The sequence below is a fragment of the Aythya fuligula genome, chromosome 4, assembly GCF_009819795.1.
Source record: "Aythya fuligula isolate bAytFul2 chromosome 4, bAytFul2.pri, whole genome shotgun sequence".
NCBI lineage: Eukaryota > Metazoa > Chordata > Aves > Anseriformes > Anatidae > Aythya > Aythya fuligula.
In genome coordinates this window covers 32,936,438-32,954,958 of record NC_045562.1, presented here as the reverse complement: position 1 = coordinate 32,954,958, position 18,521 = coordinate 32,936,438, and the positions used below count along the sequence as shown (strand labels likewise).

Here is an 18,521-nt window from a genome sequence, read left to right as displayed (position 1 = left end):
GCATATTGTTTTGTTTCTCTTAAACTGTTTCCTTCATCATAAACATTTTCCTTAAACAACATAGAGTAGTACATTTTATTAAATATGAATGTACATTTTCTTCTTAGTTAAATTCTCAAACGCATTAGTCAAAAGCTAAATACGTAGGTTGAAAAGGTAATAGAAATTCTAGTTAATCAGAAAAGATTAGTATTGTTAATTAATGATAAATATAATTAATATTAATAATGAAAATAAATTATAAATAAAATATAATATTAATAACAATTAATATTTCTAGCAAGTTGTGTTGTTAATATTAGCTCTTTAACGTGTCTGGAAAAAATAGTTTGTTAATGTACTGTAGGAGCAGTATACTTTGCTAACACATTATTTGAAGCATGTTATTTGCTCAAGTTGAAGTAACTGAAACTTGAGTCTCTAGCAACAGAACTGGGAAATCCTCGTTCTGTTTTAGAAAAAAAGTCTTTCCATACTAGTTTCATATCTGTTATATACAAACAAAAAAGTGAATGATTACAAAAAACTAAAGATTCACCCACCTGGCACAATGATCTACAAAATATTTGATTGCTGAGTATCGCTAACTCGATTTGGTTTGCTTGCTTGTTTCTAATTTCAAAAATACTTCTTTCCAAATCCCCTCTGAACCACACCAAAGCCCAGATGTCAAAAACAACCCAAAGTAGATCTTAATAAGCAATGTTAGACATTAATGTTCAAAAACACAATTAGGCAAAGACGATACTTTTGGTGAAATACATTACTTTACTGAGTAGAAGGAAACTTGACAACTTGAGCTGATCTACAGCCAGCTTTCGCTCTTCTCCCTCTCTCTGTTGATTCCTCCATTTCCACAATTACTAAAAAGCTTTATTGTAACAACTTCAAAAAGAGTCAACAAATGAAAACACTGTTGGCATATACTTTCAACTGATTAATCAAAATCATCCCATGCTACTCTCTCTCAGGAGAGTTTCCTGTTGCATGCTTTGTTTTTCCTAATAACCTACATGTGCTTGAAGTCAAAGTGGTACCATACGTGTTTGTATAAATTTTGAATGTTAACATGTGAATCATAAGCAATAAACTGAGCAATTTTGTTTTTCCAGCAAAGTCTGTTGTAAAATAAGTATGAATTGTAATGACTGCTTATGTTAGAGATGCAACCAACTTTGCAGCACATCTTCTTTGCCCGCGTTAAGTCAATAGCTAAAAATACACCACATGACAGAGGGACACAGTAAAATTTTACAGTCTCATCTGAAACAGGGAACAATGGTTTGGAAGGCATTATAGAGCAACCTCCTGCAACACTCTGAAAACCAAACTGTGCTCTTCAAGATTGTTAATTGCTACTACCAAAAAGAATGTGGCAAGAAGGTCAATACAGACAACTGTTATCTTTACAGATGGGCAATGTAAACTTCTGGGCAAATAAATCCAAGCATAATCTGATGAGAATCTATATTGATTGAAGAACAAAGCAGGAAACTGCAAGGAGAGTGACACTGAAAGAAAATTAGAAAGCACAGAACTACAGGAGCACATCACACACACACAAGAAAAGCCACCTCAAAATGAAAGCCATTTCTAATTCCACCATAAACATCAGAAAGATTTATATCATTTAATAATTAATGGATTGAACAGTGTGCTTCAAATAATGTTCAAATTAAAATAGCAATATACAAAATAAGGCCAACTACCTGTACGACAGCATTTTTCTAACTTGTGTGTCAGGTTTGGGGTTTCCTTTGTACAAAAAAAAAACTAGAAAACATTGATTTGCAAAATCCAACTTTTCAACAAGCATGTCTAAACAGTTCTGCTTACTATATTGAATTGTCGTTTGGCTTGATACAGTGGTACTACAATGAAGACATTGAACAAAATTCCCCCATACTTTGTTCTGTGTCATAGCACTTATGAAGTACACAAGTTTGAAGCCAAACAATACACCCCATTAGAAAATACTTAAGATTAACAAAAGCAGTATCATCAAGAATGTAAAATTAAACAGAAATTATTAAATACAAGTAGACAGAGATAATATATAAAAGTATTAAACATTAGGACCTGCAAACCTGCAACAACTGAGAAGACTACTATCAGCTTGGAAAACCTTAAATGTACTTAAGTAAAGTCATTTTTTATTTTCCTTAAGGCCTTTGCAACTGTAAAGCTGATAATACAAAATTAATTACTAGAAATTGTTCTAAATTAGTGAGCTAAAAGGCCAATCATTAATCTTCACCATCATTTGATGGGTAATCCATAGCTGTTTGCAACGCTCGGAATGCATGTCTACATACCAGTAGCTAAAAACACTTGTGAGCTAATAACTGCAACATTTGCCTTTGCCATTAATTTTAACTTAATTTGACATCCAACATTTACTAATTGGCAAGGAGAAAAATTAGCGTACAGCAAGGAAAAAGGTTAAGATGATTGACATTTGCTTTAAAGAACATACAGAAAATATTTTAACTACATGTTAAGATTTTGTCCTTTTTTCCATTATCAGGTGGGCAATTTTGTAGAGTAGAGGCAGGGAAAGTCTCCCAGACAGGCCAGACAATTACACCGCACTGCTCTTTCCTTATAGTCTGCTCAGTGCAAACTAGTTCCTGTGCTGCTGATACCATCAATAAACTCTTCATAACTCCAGAAAGAGTTACAACTTTCTAGATCTCAACAAGGACTTTATTGACCTGTTTTTCCATTTCTCCGTTAGCAACGGTAACTGTTCAAAAGTGGATACTGATCCCCAAACAAAAACAGGTCTGTTGAGATTGGTGGCAGCAATGTCTGTAGATATCAAACCTAATTTTCAATTCAGTGAAGTGAAAGATATAAAGGTGCAGTGTGCACCGTACACTGACTTACAGTCTATAACCTACTGACCTGAGGAATCTCAGGGTTATTTCTGAACAGTTATGTTAGACAGACAAGAAAAGCAAATTCACATTTATTATGCAGGGCACCACATATAAGAACTTCCTAGGAGTCATCCATGCTGCTTTCAAAAAGCATTCACCGACATAAAAGTGAAAAACAACAGGGTGAAAATTACCGTACCAATACATTTTCATGTTCCTGTATTTTCATCTAAGTAGCAATATTTTATTTATTTATTTATTACTTTTTTTCTCCTCAACCTGAGAAAGAATATGCATGCAAATAGTTGCTGGAATAAAAAAACAAATACAAATTATGTTGACTGGTACAAGTCTTAGTTTATCTGAGGGAGAAATTTATATATTGGCTGTGTTTTATTTTCAAATCTAGTCAAGGTATACATTACTATGCCTATAGTAGGTGGTGTTACATCACCTCATAGTAACAACTGGAAACAGCATACCAAACACATTCACTCATTTTTGTTAATGCACTTATTACTTCCAGTTTGTTTAAACTACGAGACATAAGCACATTATCTTCTCATGGTACTTATTTCCTTTCTATTCCAATTTCTGCCAACTTTCCTACAGTTCAATAGTGAAAGTCTCCAAGGAATACTACTGCGCCTTGTGCCCATTTGATGTTTCATTATTAATAAAAATATGTTGTAGCTAAATGCAGTGTTGACCACTGTGCATGTTTTAACACCCAGCTAGAGGTCTTGTGCAGCTCTCCTTCTGGTCACTGTTCTCCTACATATCCATATGTTGTTGGAAGCCCTGCAGAAGCGACCATAAGTTATGGCATGGAGGTGCTTTCTCCTCTGGTCCCCACAGCCACAACAAACACAGGTAGCAGCAAGTACAGAGGTATGTCTCAAAAACTGCAGCAACTCCAAAGGAGGCCACTAACAATTCTTGGGGCTGCAGACAGTTCCCATCTTCCAATGCTTTTCCATTTAGTTATACATCTGAGAATACATTTTCTCTTCAAGTCCTCTTAGGAAGACTATCTCATACCTGTCTGCTACTTTCCCCCCCCCCCCCCCCCCCCCCAAAGTTGTTTCCCCTGCCCATGTGTTTCCCCATTTCTTCTTTTTGAGGCCTTTGGCATTTCTCAACAAAAGGTAGGTATCTTTTATACTTTCTTCTTTTAGGGCTTCAGCGTAGCTCCATCAACTCACCTGATCCTGTTCTTTCCTCCTCCTAAGTTCTCAGTCTACTTTGCTCACTCTACTCCTACCTCCCATTTCAGTCTTTACTTTCAGTTCAATTTAATCAAATTTTAACTTCCTGCCTTTAGCCATGACGTTCCATTCACCCAAACTGAGTGAACAGTGAGATGGAAGAGCTCTGCATTAACCATACATGCTGCATTCTTAAGAGCCCATCAGTGGTTTATATCCCTCCTTCCAACTATTCTGCCTGCTGAATAATGAAATCACTTCCTTCTCAGGGGTACTGATCAGGAAAAGCCTTTCCATATGCCACCTACGAAAGAAACTCTAACAAGGGAACAACTAGAAAAGGACAACTTGATCAGGATCACAGTTTGAAGGGAGGATGCACATTCTACTCATGAAGTTCTTTCTGCTCACCAGAAATCAGGTGGTTCCCCCGAGATTCATTTAGATCTAGAAAAAGCAATATTTTTATGAATAGCTATTTACACCATAAGAATGAACCCCATATTTAAGTATTTCAATCCTGCTACTGTAAGTAATTTGTACCTCCCCTAGCTTTGCTTCCGAAAACCTACAGTAATACAATAACCCCCTTGACTAGCTACCTCTGCTTCTCCCTCAGGACAATGCAGACACACTTCTCAGATGAAGAACATCTGAAGCCTTCAAAATGCCTTAGAGTTAAACATTCCTGCCCCCACCACTGTAGGAGACCGTCTCCTAACCAGGGGAAAACCATTCTCAGCAGCTCAGGAATGCCAATGGGATTTGAACTCAAGAGATGCTGATAGACCGTTACTTTCTGAAACTACTGAGCCATGTCTCCCTCTCTACAAATTCAAGTTTTTTTGTCGTTGTTGTTGTTTTTAACATTTCCATCATATATTAATTCCTTCACCACCTCATCATTGCTGCTTTTGCCATTTTCCTGCATCTGACATAGTGATGAAAATCAGGCAAACACAACATATGTAAGCCCTACACACAGTTTTCTTTCTTTTGCATTACACGAGTGGGGCACCTAAAACCATACAAATTTACTTAACACTTACCAATGTTTATTACAATCATACTTCGGACTGAAAACTAACAACTGTGTAGAAATACGTTGTATTTTCAAGTAGTAATATTTTAAGATTATACTTCTCTCTATTTAGATCAGTGAACAAAATAATAAAATATTTTCCACTTAACAGACAGTAAAATTGTAGTATGCACATATTAAAATTTCTGAGTCATACTAAAATTTTTAGAGCTACTGAAAAGATTCAGAATTTACCCAAATGTTTCTCTTTAACCAATTCATACGATAACATGAAGCAACTTCTTAAGTAATAAAATACATATAAGAGCCCAAAATAAGCAAATGTTAGTTCTTTCCAGTAGTTTAAAACCCTGAAATAATTCAGGAGCATATTATACTGCGTAAATCATTACATTTTTTCAAAACTTGGGGAACCTGAAAGGTCAAAAAGGCAACTTGTCCACTATTCTTTACTTGTTTCCTATTATTAACCACAAAACCATTTGTTCTTTTCACCAAGCAACACTAATACAGGAATGAAGTCTAGAGCCTAGCTGCCATGGTTATAATGTTTAAAAAACTCAACTTCTTCAAAGCTTTCATAAATTCAATGCTAGCTGATTACAACAAACCTGAGTTTTGATTTAATTTTTTCATTAACATTTTTATTCATCTAGAAGCCACAGATGAAGCACATTTGTATGCAACATGTTAATATTTGAAAACCAGTAAGAAATATAATATGGAAATAGCAGAATACATGAGTAACATTAAAAAATTTGGCTTTAAAAAGGTTACACACACCTTTTAAATTCTGCGTGCAAGGAAACCAATGTAGTGCAATTATGCTAGAAAAGCCGTTGCTGCTTATAAAACGTTGTGCAGCTGTTGGAGGAGAGGGTTACAGTGACAAACAGCTTCCCTGCTACAAAGGTGGCAGGAAATCTATCAAACTGGACAATAAAATTGCAATTGAGTTTCTTTGGCTTTTTATAGCAGCTGCATGTATCTTGATGTGTAGCTCTGCAAAACCTATCCAATTCTGTAACACTATTCCTTTATATACTAGTTCTTTATCATAGAATGGTGTTATAAATTAGTGGTAAGAAAGAAGCAAAGGGCTGTAAAAAGGAAAAATAAGCAGTAACCCAATACAATTAGAGATGAAATAATAAAAACACAAATTGGTTATTCTCTTACCAGTGTTAAGGAAATATTTTTCTTCCCATAACTCCCGCATTACTTTGAAAGCATACTAGAAATCAAAAACATCTGAGATGCACTTAGCACCTAACAATTTGCCCTCTGAATTATGTCTATACCATGTAACGTATGAGTCTATTTTTGTGATTCTATATGAATCTCAATATTGGTATAACAGGATACAAGAATATTATAAATAAAATTAGACAGATTAAAAATTCATTATCATTAGATATTGATATATAAGGACATCTTCAAGTGATTAGTAAGGTTTTGCCATGGAGCTTTTTAGCAATTCATCGTGATTTATGTTGATGTAATTAAAAGACAGCTATGAAAAATCACCTAGCTTTTTACCGCTAGCTGCATAAAATGCAAATATTATTTATTAAAAACCTTAAAATAGTAAAAGCATAAAAAGGTGAAAAAAATCCCATTTTAAAACCTTTGATCATTGCAGTATTATTCATCCTGCTGTTATTAAGCTAGTTTTTGGTTGCTTTTGTTGTTTAATCATTTTCCTTTGTTTTTGTTGAGGTGGATAATATTAGCACCAACGTTCAAACAAAATTATCTCCCTCAAATTCATTTTAATTCCTTCAAAATTACTATATGTCTCTGCTGCTAGCACTGCCTGAAATCGCACACTTCCAACCTTGCCATTGTTCAACTTCCTCCAAATTAGGTTGGAGGAAGAAAAAATCCTTACATATTAACCAGAAAGCCAACAAGTCAGACTTGGGGCAACTGATACAATAAGTTAATTCTACCACCAAGGATACCTTGCTATATCAGCATGCCAGGAACTGAATATGAAAGGACATCATATTCTCACTATTCTCATAAAGCACATATTCTCATAAAGCACATCATATTCTCACTTGCCATGGTACTGCATAAAAACCATACACAGCCTTCATCAAAAAAGGGTCAGAAGTATCATAACCTGTATCTCATATTTTTGGTATTTTGTAAAACCAGATCTCGTCATAATATTTGTCCACGGGATCACTTAAAAAAAAAAATAGGCAACAACAAAAAGATTTAAGTCTATGAACTCTAGACCATTGATTAGCCACATTAAGTCACTAAATTAAGATACTGACAAAAAATCTATATTATTACTTTCATACAGAAGCCATTTAAATGGGATTTCATACATTGAGTTATCTTACAACTCATAAACAAGTTAAAGAATAGAGCTAAAGCTTATAGAATACGGAGAAGGTAATTTTTAAATTCAATACACCAAAATCCTGTATAACAGAGGTAAAAAGGTGGTCTTCCTTCACCTCTCTATCTTTTCCCAGGCTTAGTTTCCCAGCAATTCCAAACAAGCACAGAAATGTTTTAAATTATGCCAGTTTCTGTAAGAGTACATCAGGGATCTTCACACTGGCTACAACTTGCCATTGAACGATATACTCCACCTACACCCTCTGTGTCTTGAGGTAAAGAGAACAAACAGATTTGAGGACTGCACAGCCAACAGAAAAGATGGATGATTAAGGGTATTTCAATAACTAAAATGTAATCTTTGTAAAGGGTTAAAATTTGGCACTTTATTCTTCACACCTGGAATCCATTTAGCCAAGTGCCTGCTTAATGATATTATTCTATGCACTTTTATTATATAGATTTCTACATTTGTGTCTCCATAGCCAAATAACCACAATCAAGCTATGCATATTATGAATAAACAGAACTGCCAAATAACAGTATTCTTACTGTCTACAAAGACCAACTTTCTTGGAGTAATTCATACAAAACAAGGACCCTCAAATGCTAACGATTCCTTAACATCATAAAATGATCACTAGGATTCAAAGACTTGCAGATGTTCTCTTTTTACGTGGTTAACTTCCATGCATTTAGAAAGATGCAATTTAAAGTTTAAGTCATCTTCAATAAATATTTCTGATAAACCGTAATTATTACAAGGCTCACATTGGCCTCAATTTTTGGTTAAGAAAAAGGTAGGGCAGTTATATTTTATATTACTGTTATTTGCTTGGAGATCCACAAATAATGAGAATATAATTTTAGTTGCAAGTACAACAACAAAAAGAAGAAGGCTAATAGTCTTTCTCATACTGCAAGGATTTGCGTTCTCACTCTGCATCCCATGACAGCTTAACAGCTGAAGCATCTGTCTTAACTTTGATATCTTTGCTTTTTACTGGTTTGTTTTACAGCCTTTTCATGTTGCTTAAAGGTATTTTTATGAATAGATACGGTGCGCCCCCTTGTGTTCATTCCATTACTGAAAACCCACACCAACACTAAAATTATTCAGAAAATGCTCCTCAAACGGTTCTCGCTTTCCAAAATATTTGTGCCATTTTCTGTAAAAATCAATACTCTAACTATTTCAGCAACAACAACAAAACATATTTGTTTGAAGTGTTCAAATAACAAAATTAATACTTTTTTGTCAAATATTTGAAACATTTATATCCAGTAACAGAAACAAACCTTGGTTTTTATTTATTTATTTATTTTAAATACTGATCTTCACTACGAGACTATCAAATTGTATGATCTACCACCTTAAGACACGAAAATTAATTATATTGCATAACAAAATTTCCCAATTATTTCAAACACTCACCTTTGAATGTGTAATAGACAGCGTATCCACCCAAACACGCCAGCCACCCCACTCATATTTGATTGCATGGTAGAGAAGAATTCGAAATATGGTATACACCATCTCAGTTATCTTCTGTTCCTCAGAAGTCTTAGGATTAAAACAGCAAAGAGAAAGCATCCACTCCTGCCAGACAGAGCACTGCAACAAACTCCTGCAAAATACACACACGTGATTAAATCAAATTTTAAAATACATCTTAGAAATATATAATCAGCCAAGTATGGTATCCAAAATCTTTAAAACCACTGCTGTATGTAAGATTATCTAATTTTATGTATCAAAAACTATATTACAAAATTTGCTGAACAGCTCTGTCTGTTTAACCAGGCTAATCCACTAGCATACCTTGTTACTTACACTGCATATTTGTATATATGGGCATAAAGTAAGTCATCTTACCTCCTATTTTCTCTGCTGTTATTAAAAAGTTTAATCATATCTGAGAGAAATGCTCGCCGAACCTCCAGAGTTTCTGGTGTCTGTGGAGAATTACGTAGCAGGATTGCAATAACCTTCAAAATCTCTGTAAAACAGTTAATGAGCAAGGAAATATTAGTACTAAGCACAGTTTAAAACACTGGACACCTTCCAATACTGTTTGTATGCTGATTTCTACAAGAAAAATAATACTACATAATATATACACACACTGAAAAGAAGCAAATCTCTATCTGAGTAGAAGATTTAACTATTACAAATCCCTTTTTCTAAGAGAGTTCACAAACCTGCTCACCCTTCAGGGGGATTTGCAGGCCTATGCAGCTGAAGAAAACTGAAACAGAGTTAAATTAATCCGGAATTTTTTTGAATTACCAGGTTTAAGGAGCACAAATGTTACTGAATGACAAATGACTTTAAAACAAGCCAGTATCAGAACGTGTCAGAACCTTTTTCTAAGAAGACAAAGTTCACATAATACATCATGTATAAAATCAACATATGAGAAAAATTCATAAATTTTGCTCTCCTTTATTAAGTGTGAATTTTCAAACAATGCGACCAACTCATGATAGTTCTTGACAATTTTTGTTATAAAATTATGTTCAAGGACGGGTACAAAACCTTCCTTATTTTAAGTTTCACCTCTCGTTATATTCTAGGAACATACTGTTTTTTGTTTTCCACGTAAACAGCCAAAACTGTGGCTATCTTTTTGAAGCAATGGGACATTCGCTGTTCTTGTTACTTTAAAAAAATTAAGTTCACTTTGTAAATCAACTAAGATGCAATTTGTACACAATCACTGTGTTAGTTCCCTCTTGTACAATTTCTCTAAATTTGTATTAAAATCAGCACCAATCTTAAAAAACTGATCTATAAGTCAGTTGTCCCTAATTCCACACTCAAACCTTACACTGCAAATAAGCTGTATTAATCACAGCAGTAAATGCCAACTTCAAAAATATTAAGAGTATACAAATCTCATCACATCTGCTTCATACGGATTTACCATAAAGCATATGACACTACAACCAGTTTTTCTTCTCCATCTGCTTTGCTTTCCTTACTCATCCCCACTTTCCACATGAAGCAAACCCACAACTGTGACCTACATTTAATAACAAAGCAGCTATGAAGTTAAAAAAATCTATATATCTCCAGAAAAAAAAGCCAAACTCCCAAAGCTACCGTGACTCTATTGTATTGTATAAAGAGTATATTAATAATGCATAGAAATCAAGAAAGGAGATCAGTATTTCCTCCTAGTTTAAAAGACATCTAAAGTTTCATATCAAGATATTTTTCCATAAAGTAACCTAAGCAAAAGAGTGAGCAGATACATTTCTCCCCTACTTTCCATCTAGCATTGTTGCACTGAAGGTAATTTAAAATGTTTCCGTATTTCACGTAATTTAGTCTGGCATTACTAAATAATGCAATCAGAATTGTGCTGGAACCTTAACATGTATTAAATCAAAATATTCTGTGCACACAAGTCTTGAAAAACTATTTCATAACATGACTGCACGGCCAAAAGGGGTGAGTTATGAACTCCATACACAGTTAGACATGTAAAATGCCTTTCAAAAGACTGAAGACTTGCTTCCTAAATAGCTCCAACTAAATGTACATTATCTCATCTCTTTTATGAAAACCTGTGTATAACTGAGATTAGAATTAAGACTGGTGAAAGTAATTAATAAGCACTCTCAGAAGACTTTTATTCTGGTATCACTTGGAAATTTATATAAATTCTTACGAGGATTTTGTATCTTCACTGCTGAATCTGGGTCAGGATGTTGTTTATGTATCACTTGTGTGCAAATCTGTTCAGTCAGAATCTAGAGAGAAGAAAGAAGATGCCACGTCAATGTCCATAAGGAGAGCCTACTGAAAAATAGTTGGATCCATCTTTTACACAGCATCATCATTTCATCATAGTTATACTTATTATCCAGTAATATATTTTCACCTTACTTATTATCTAGAATTGTTCATAATGAGCATAACCAACTTAGGCCAAAAAAAAATGAAGTAGTGAGCTTTGGGAAAAAAAAAAAAAAAAAGCAGCATTCAGCTACATCACACAAAGGTTTTGGTGTCATCTGGAACATATCAGCACAAATATGTAAGCAATTTTCTAACAATGTCTTACAAATAATTATGAAGATTGGATCCTAACTACAGTATATTACTACCTCAAATAGGACATTGTATGTGGTCATGGTGATTAAGCTTGTCTGAAGCATCAGCCTTTCAGCCAACAAAGAGAACAATCCATGTCCAAGCATGACTTCAGCTTTTCTCCTAAAATTGTACAGAAAGATAAAATAAGCTTACATATTAAAATAGCTAAAAAATATGCCTCAAAAATCTAAAATTACTGAAAACATTTTTTTTGGTGTTGTTTTTGGCACCTTAAATCTTTCACTTTGGGGTAATGAAAAGTGCAAGTGTAACAATTCTGGAAGTGCTAGTCACTCCCTGAAGACAGACATCTTTTTTTTCATAAATGTGGTCCACTCACTCATGGGCCCAAAAAGATGGAACACACCTTTCTTGATAAACATTAAGGCAAATACATCTTTGTCCTCATTTATCTCAAAAACACGTTTTAACCATGGACAGAGATCTCAAGCGTTATCTAGCATTGTAGCAAAGTTCCCAGCTAACTCAGCTAATGAATATCAGTATCACACTGTGTGTCACAGCTCCACAATTTCATGACTTCCACGATAAAAAGAAACAAATTTAAAAAACATGCTGATAAAATATATCTCAAAAAATAGTGGAGAAATCTGTGCAACACTTCCACTATTCAAAGTAAGGACAAATAGCACTGATATATGTCCATAGCCTTAGTAACACAGACGTGAAGGTCATGACTGAATTACAAATAATTTCACAGGTAAATTACCAAGCAGGCTCAACTGAGAATGATTAGCAATTCCTACATTAGTCACCTCAGTAAAAGGGCAAAAACTTTTATGTATTTGTAAAATATTCTTCTGTTGTAGAGTAAAGATAAATATTTATCTGCTTTGACTCTTGAGCCATGACAACCACATATAGTCTTTTATCTTAGTTAAATTCACATCACAAAACGGCTTAGACACACAGGCAACCAGGCACATGAAAAAAAAAATTAGTAAATTTGTTCAATATTAGCGCAGTTTTAACCAATTTTATTAAGAAGGTTTAAAAAGCCATTTGAGAAATCTGAAACCTAATTTTCAGTAAGCAATATGAGTTTCAATCTCAACAGTCTAATTCTTGCTACTGATTTCACTGGTATTATGCAAAAAGTACACTTTAAAAAGCAGGCAGACAATGCAAGTAAGAAATAAATGAACTTGATAAGGAAGCGATAATACCTAGACACTAGTAATACAACCATGTCAGAAATGGATTAATGACAAAGTGAAGAGTACTTAAAGAATAGCAGCTGCTATTTGGTGAAGTGTATTTAATTATTAACCACCAACATAGTTTTATTTTATTTACAAAAAAATGCATACACTCAAATACATGATGTACATATAAACATATATACCACATATATGTGATTTTATATGTACATGATTTTATAAGTGTCATAAGATGATTGCATTTTTTTTTCCCCTTCTTCTCTTTTTTCTTTTTGATAGACTTAAACCAGTACTTACTTTGGAGCAAGATGCTTTAAGAAATATCCCATCACTTTCAGAGCTTGCACCCTGATGCCTTCACTTTTTGATGCTAGAAGCTTGTAGACAACCCTAAGCAGAGAAAACATAAGGCTTCCTAAAATATTTGAAATATACAGCAGTTTTTGGCTTGGAAAATTAACTGAAGTAAAACGCAAATGAGTTTTTCTGAGGCTATTTTAAAAGGATGACTATTAATAAAATCAACTGCACAATAGTTTGATTTCACATTTTATAATTAGATTTAAAAATTTTATAGTCAAATTTAACCATCTCCCAAATATCAATAGCTAAAGCATATATATAGATAGATAGATACATAGATAGATATAGATCTGTAAAAAGGCTACTGCGATTCCTATATGCAAAGCTTTATTAATCTGATATTTACCCAGAAAACTAAACAAGCAATTCTTTTAATGTATACCTGGCTGTATAGGTACAGTGACGAATGAATTTATTTATTTTTTTACTACCACTAACATTTGCAGACAATAAAGCTAGCATTCTAGTCGAAATACAAGGGCCTTGAAAAGGAATTCATTTATACAACCCTCTTTATACAAGGAGGCTCTTGCTGAACACAGCTATACTAGCAAATATTCATGTCTTCTAGAAATCAGGTTTCTCAGGTTGGAGCCACAGAAAAATTAAAAACCAATAATTAGCGACAACTAAGGACATGCGTTGGAAATGATCTGCCTGGCAACCCATTCTCCAAAGCAGCATTAAGTTATGTCAGGATCATTTGCCCATTCAACTGTCCCAGATTACTAGAAAGCTTCTCATCTCTACATTTTTAAAGCAGCATTCCTTCTCAGGAAATTTACCTTATTCATTGAATCAAAAGTGGGTTAAATTATATTAAAATTTGTTTAGTGTAGAAAAGGGGAGTAGGCAAATTAAAATTCCTGAACAGCCCATATTTCAGAAGTCTCTAACTTCAGAGTTCTTAATTTAGTAACCACAAGAAGGAGTTTTCAAAAGTAAAATAGTCTTCAATGTAGTTTACCTGTATTTTCAAAAAAAGCTGAACAGTTCACTGTTAGAATTCTGCTGCTGTAGGCATCCACACCTTAAGCTAGTTGGTAGGAGTTGTTTTCCTTATTGACCAGCTGCTACAGGTGATTCTAAAAGACTTATCCAGTGCCTCCAGAGATCTCTGCTGACAATAGAGCACTACCTGACCACAGACCTTAGATGAAGGAATACACCCTCCAGCAATACGTGCTTTACCAACAACAAACCTTTCCGCTTGGTGTGCAAAGCCTGTATCTCTTTCCCTCCTACCTGTCCTTTCAATATTATCCGCATTGACCTTTGTCTCCTGTACTCTGTACCTTTCTGTGCAAACCTGTTCTCGTTTCTCATGTCCAGCACCACAAGGACTGGAGTGAACCGACTGACACCCTACTTTCAAAGAAGTGCATCTCCAGCTCATACTGCAAGAGCCATAAGCAGATTTCAGCAGCTTACTGCTTCAACAACTGGGAGAAGCTTTCATGGAAAAGCACATCAGACAATAGTGTGAGTCTATACTGGGTTTGCCTGGGATGGAGTTAATTTTCTTCAGAACAACCTGTACAGTGCTGCATTTTTGATTTGTGACCAGAAGTGTTGATAAGACACCAGTATTTTAACTATTGCTGAGCACTGCTTGCACAGCATGCAGACCTTCTCTGCCCATCCCAGAAGTAGGCTGAGGTAGAAGTAGGAAGTATACAGCTGGGACAGCTGACCCAAACTGACTAGAGATATTCCATGACACATGTACATTATGCTCAGCAATAAAACTGGGGGGAATCTTTCCCAGGTAGTCATTGCTCAGACACTGGCTGGGCATCAAACTAGTTCCAGAAGTGCCAAGTGACTGCCTTTGCACCATTCATTTTCCCCTCTTTTCCTCCACTTATTCAACTGTCTTCATCTCAACCCACAGATTTTTCTCAGATGTGCTCTTATAGTTCTCCTCCCCATCCTGCTGACCATGGTCTACCCAGAGACTCTCGCCACACCTGCAGTGCCAAACTCCTGCTCTATACCTGCTAACAATTCTCCACTAAGCAGCTTTCAGACAGTGAGGGGCATTTGTAGCAAAGTACTAGACTTAGCTATCCGAACAGTTCTAAAATAGTTTTTGCAAGGTACAAAACAGGTTTAGTCAACACAGCAAGGAGAATATCCACACAACAGATGAAAGTTAGATAAATTAACAACAACTAGAAATGCCATCTTACAGTGGGAAGTCCAGAAACCTTAACTATATTTGACATTACTAATTTAATCTGTAATACCGCACAGATCTCATCGTGTACATCTTCTACTTCCTGAAATAAAATAAATCAGACTAGTATTTACCTTAACTTTTAAATAATAATTTGCAGTGCATGCTTACTATGTATTCATCCATGTTTAAGTGCTACTAACGTCTTACTATGTTCATAAATAAAAAACAGTTGTTGTTACTAATTAAAACTTAATCTTTTAATAAAACACATTTATTGAGATAGTGAAAGGTTCTAATATTGATCTTCTATCACTGTGAAAAATAACAAATGCAATGTTTTCTCAATGCTCGTAAATCTCCCATAAACAACTTTAGTTTTAGTTCTCATGTTGTTATCAGTTACATCTACTTTTTTCATTTCTTTTTCAGACAGTACAGTTCTCACCACCATGAAGATTGGTTTTGATGCAGCTATAGCCCACGATATTGGGCAGATCTTTGAATCTGCCAAATTTGATTTGATTACAACAACAAGGACTACTAAGCTCTCTCTACAAAATAATAATAATAATAATAATAATAATAATAATAATAATAATAATAATAATAATAATAATAATGTCCTAATGTTCCATAGCAATTATATTGGATTAGAAGGCACAGTGCCTTATTGGACCTTTTCATGTATATTTTCCTGAATACATTCTTGAGGAAATTTGCATAGCTTTATTATAATAAAGATCTCAGTGATTCTAGAGCCTTTCCAAAAATATTCCGTGTTACAACACTGCATTTTAGTTCAGTCAGTCATAAACAGTTCAAAGGACTTACCCAGAATATACAGACCTTATCTATATGTAAGTGAGCATTCACCACTACTTATATATTACTTTCCTTTTACATAGCTAAAGACAGGAACAGATAAAGAAATCCAGGACACCTCACCTAAGACAACTAAGACAAATGAAATCTAGTTCTATATTAGAACTTAAATTAAATCCCAAGAGTGATTAAAAAAAGGTAATTTACAACAAATAATTTATCTTGAAGAAAGCTGCAAGCACATCAACTACAGAACCAAACCACTGAGCATGCCAAATATACCCTGTTCATCCAATGGACATAATCCATTTCCCTGCTTTTCTTAACAGTATGACGGTTACCTAATTAAATTAAAAATATATTTTTGTACAATTATTTATTCAGATAGGTTCATTTTAAATTTTTAACTAATAAAAAATTGCAAAGAGCAGGTATATCACTAAGAGTACAAGCAACCCATTAAGTGACTGGAGACGATACCAGAGCAAGGCATGTAACAAACGAGACAGGAGAGCAAAATGATTTCTCACAGTGGACTCACTATTCATACTGACTTGCCCATATACTAGTTAATAAAAAAGAAAATGTCTACTGCCAGTTGTTAAATAAAAACAAACATATTACATTGGAGACCCAACATGACATTCAAATACTTTATTATTTAGAGTTTTTATTAGTTTCCCATAGCATAATACATTACCATACAAATGAAGTCAAAGCTGAAGAAAATCGGTAAAAAAAAAAACACAGCCTAGCACTAAGAAGGAAGAAAACAATTATGAACGTGCCTGAATGTTGTCTCTTGAGAAAGGGCAACTGAAAAAAATGTATGTATAAATGGGGGTTAACCAATAGGTGCAACAAAATGTATGAAATGAGACTCTGCCTTTACATAGCAAGAGAATTACTATTCTACATACTCTTCTAGGAATTGTTCTTCTATTTGCTTGCCTGTTCCAATCTTTTCCCTGCCATGTCCAGGCAGATTCATTTTAAATTAGAGAAGTTCAATAATGTGATGACTCTCTAAGAACTACAATAAAAAATCAGCATCACAAGAGCTTTTTTCTAACAGATCTTTTCCTGTGCTTTTACTGTTGGTAGAATTTGCTACTTTCCCTATTTTATATCACAGTAGTGTTAAGTAGTATCTTTCATTTTGTTGGGAACACAGATTGTGAACAGTCCACAACAAAGTGACAATTTAAACAAATAAAAGGTTTCTTCTGCTAAAGTCTGATAATGCTCTGATAACACATTTTTAAAAAAAGCTAACAAAGATAAGAAGAAACCTGAAACATTTTTTGTCAAACCTTCCCATTCCAAAAACATATGCAAGAATGGGAGGCAAAAGACTAAATGCTTGTAGATGAAGACTTAACTTCTATGTATGGACTAACTCAAATTGATCACTACCTGTTTAAGCACAACCAGCAGCTTGGAAACATTTTTACAAAGGCCTCATTGATGATAAATCCAACATCACCTCTTGTCAAAAGAACACCTGGATGCAAAAATCTCCCAAGAGGAGGAGTCTGAGACTGCAACACATGCACTGATGAGGACCTTTCAGATTTCATGGGAATTCTAGCAAGCAACAGTATGGTCAAAATACTATTTCCTTTCCCACTTACAAAATTCAACTTACTGTAATCCATTCCTCTGATCAAAAGCAGGGATCATAGAACTTGGATGCTCTGACATCAGAGCAACAAGCAACTGCAAGACATCCATTAGATTGTCATCCTGTTGAATAAAAGTTATACATTTGAATTAAAATGCATCTATGCTAGGGCATTGTTTTGGTTAAAAGTATCACTACAAAATAATTCAAAATTATCTGGAGAGTTAATAGTAAACCAAGGACCAAAACAATTAGGCCAGGATCAAAAGAGCTATAGACCTGGAAGGCAAGTGCACGTAACCAGGAGAAAATATTATGAAAAAAATACTTTCTTTTATAGAGTGAAAAGTGACACATCTGTGTCTTGGAAGTAAGCCTTTGACAGGGAATGGACCATTAGACTATGTTATTTCCTTCCATGCACATACTCATTTGTATGCACATTTCCCTCTCTTTTACTGCACAGGAGCTAGAAATAAATGCTGCACGTTTTCTGGGACAGAGGGTGGTGTTTAACACAAAATCTCTACTAATAAATGTCCACCCTAGGAAAAAAAAATACCACAGCTTGCCACAGGCAATGTTTAAAGTGGGTAATTCAAGCTGTTCAATAAAGTTTTCACACTAATAGTCCAAAGCACTTCAAACTACATCTTATGAATTTGTTCCAAGTTAATTATAACTAAAAATAACCTATGAAGTAGCAAAATGCAACTGTTTTTTCTTTTCCCATTCTTCATGGTATTAAAAGGAA

General features: G+C 34.4%; 1 protein-coding gene across 4 annotated transcripts in view; it reads right to left on the bottom strand.

Moving 5' to 3' along the window:
* The window catches only part of LRBA (LPS responsive beige-like anchor protein), a 398,303-nt gene that overhangs the window by 326,742 nt on the left and 53,040 nt on the right, over positions 1-18,521 (bottom strand). For 3 of the 4 annotated variants that reach the window (XM_032187390.1, XM_032187392.1, XM_032187391.1), the window contains exons 17-22: positions 17,792-17,889; positions 13,074-13,166; positions 11,607-11,715; positions 11,168-11,249; positions 9,367-9,490; positions 8,926-9,118 (exon numbers count right to left, since the gene is read on the bottom strand). In XM_032187390.1, the coding sequence (XP_032043281.1) occupies positions 8,926-9,118; positions 9,367-9,490; positions 11,168-11,249; positions 11,607-11,715; positions 13,074-13,166; positions 17,792-17,889 (699 nt within the window). Of the gene's footprint in view, positions 1-8,925; positions 9,119-9,366; positions 9,491-11,167; positions 11,250-11,606; positions 11,716-13,073; positions 13,167-17,777; positions 17,890-18,521 lie in introns of those variants that run through there. The other variant, XM_032187393.1, reaches the window with a different exon arrangement.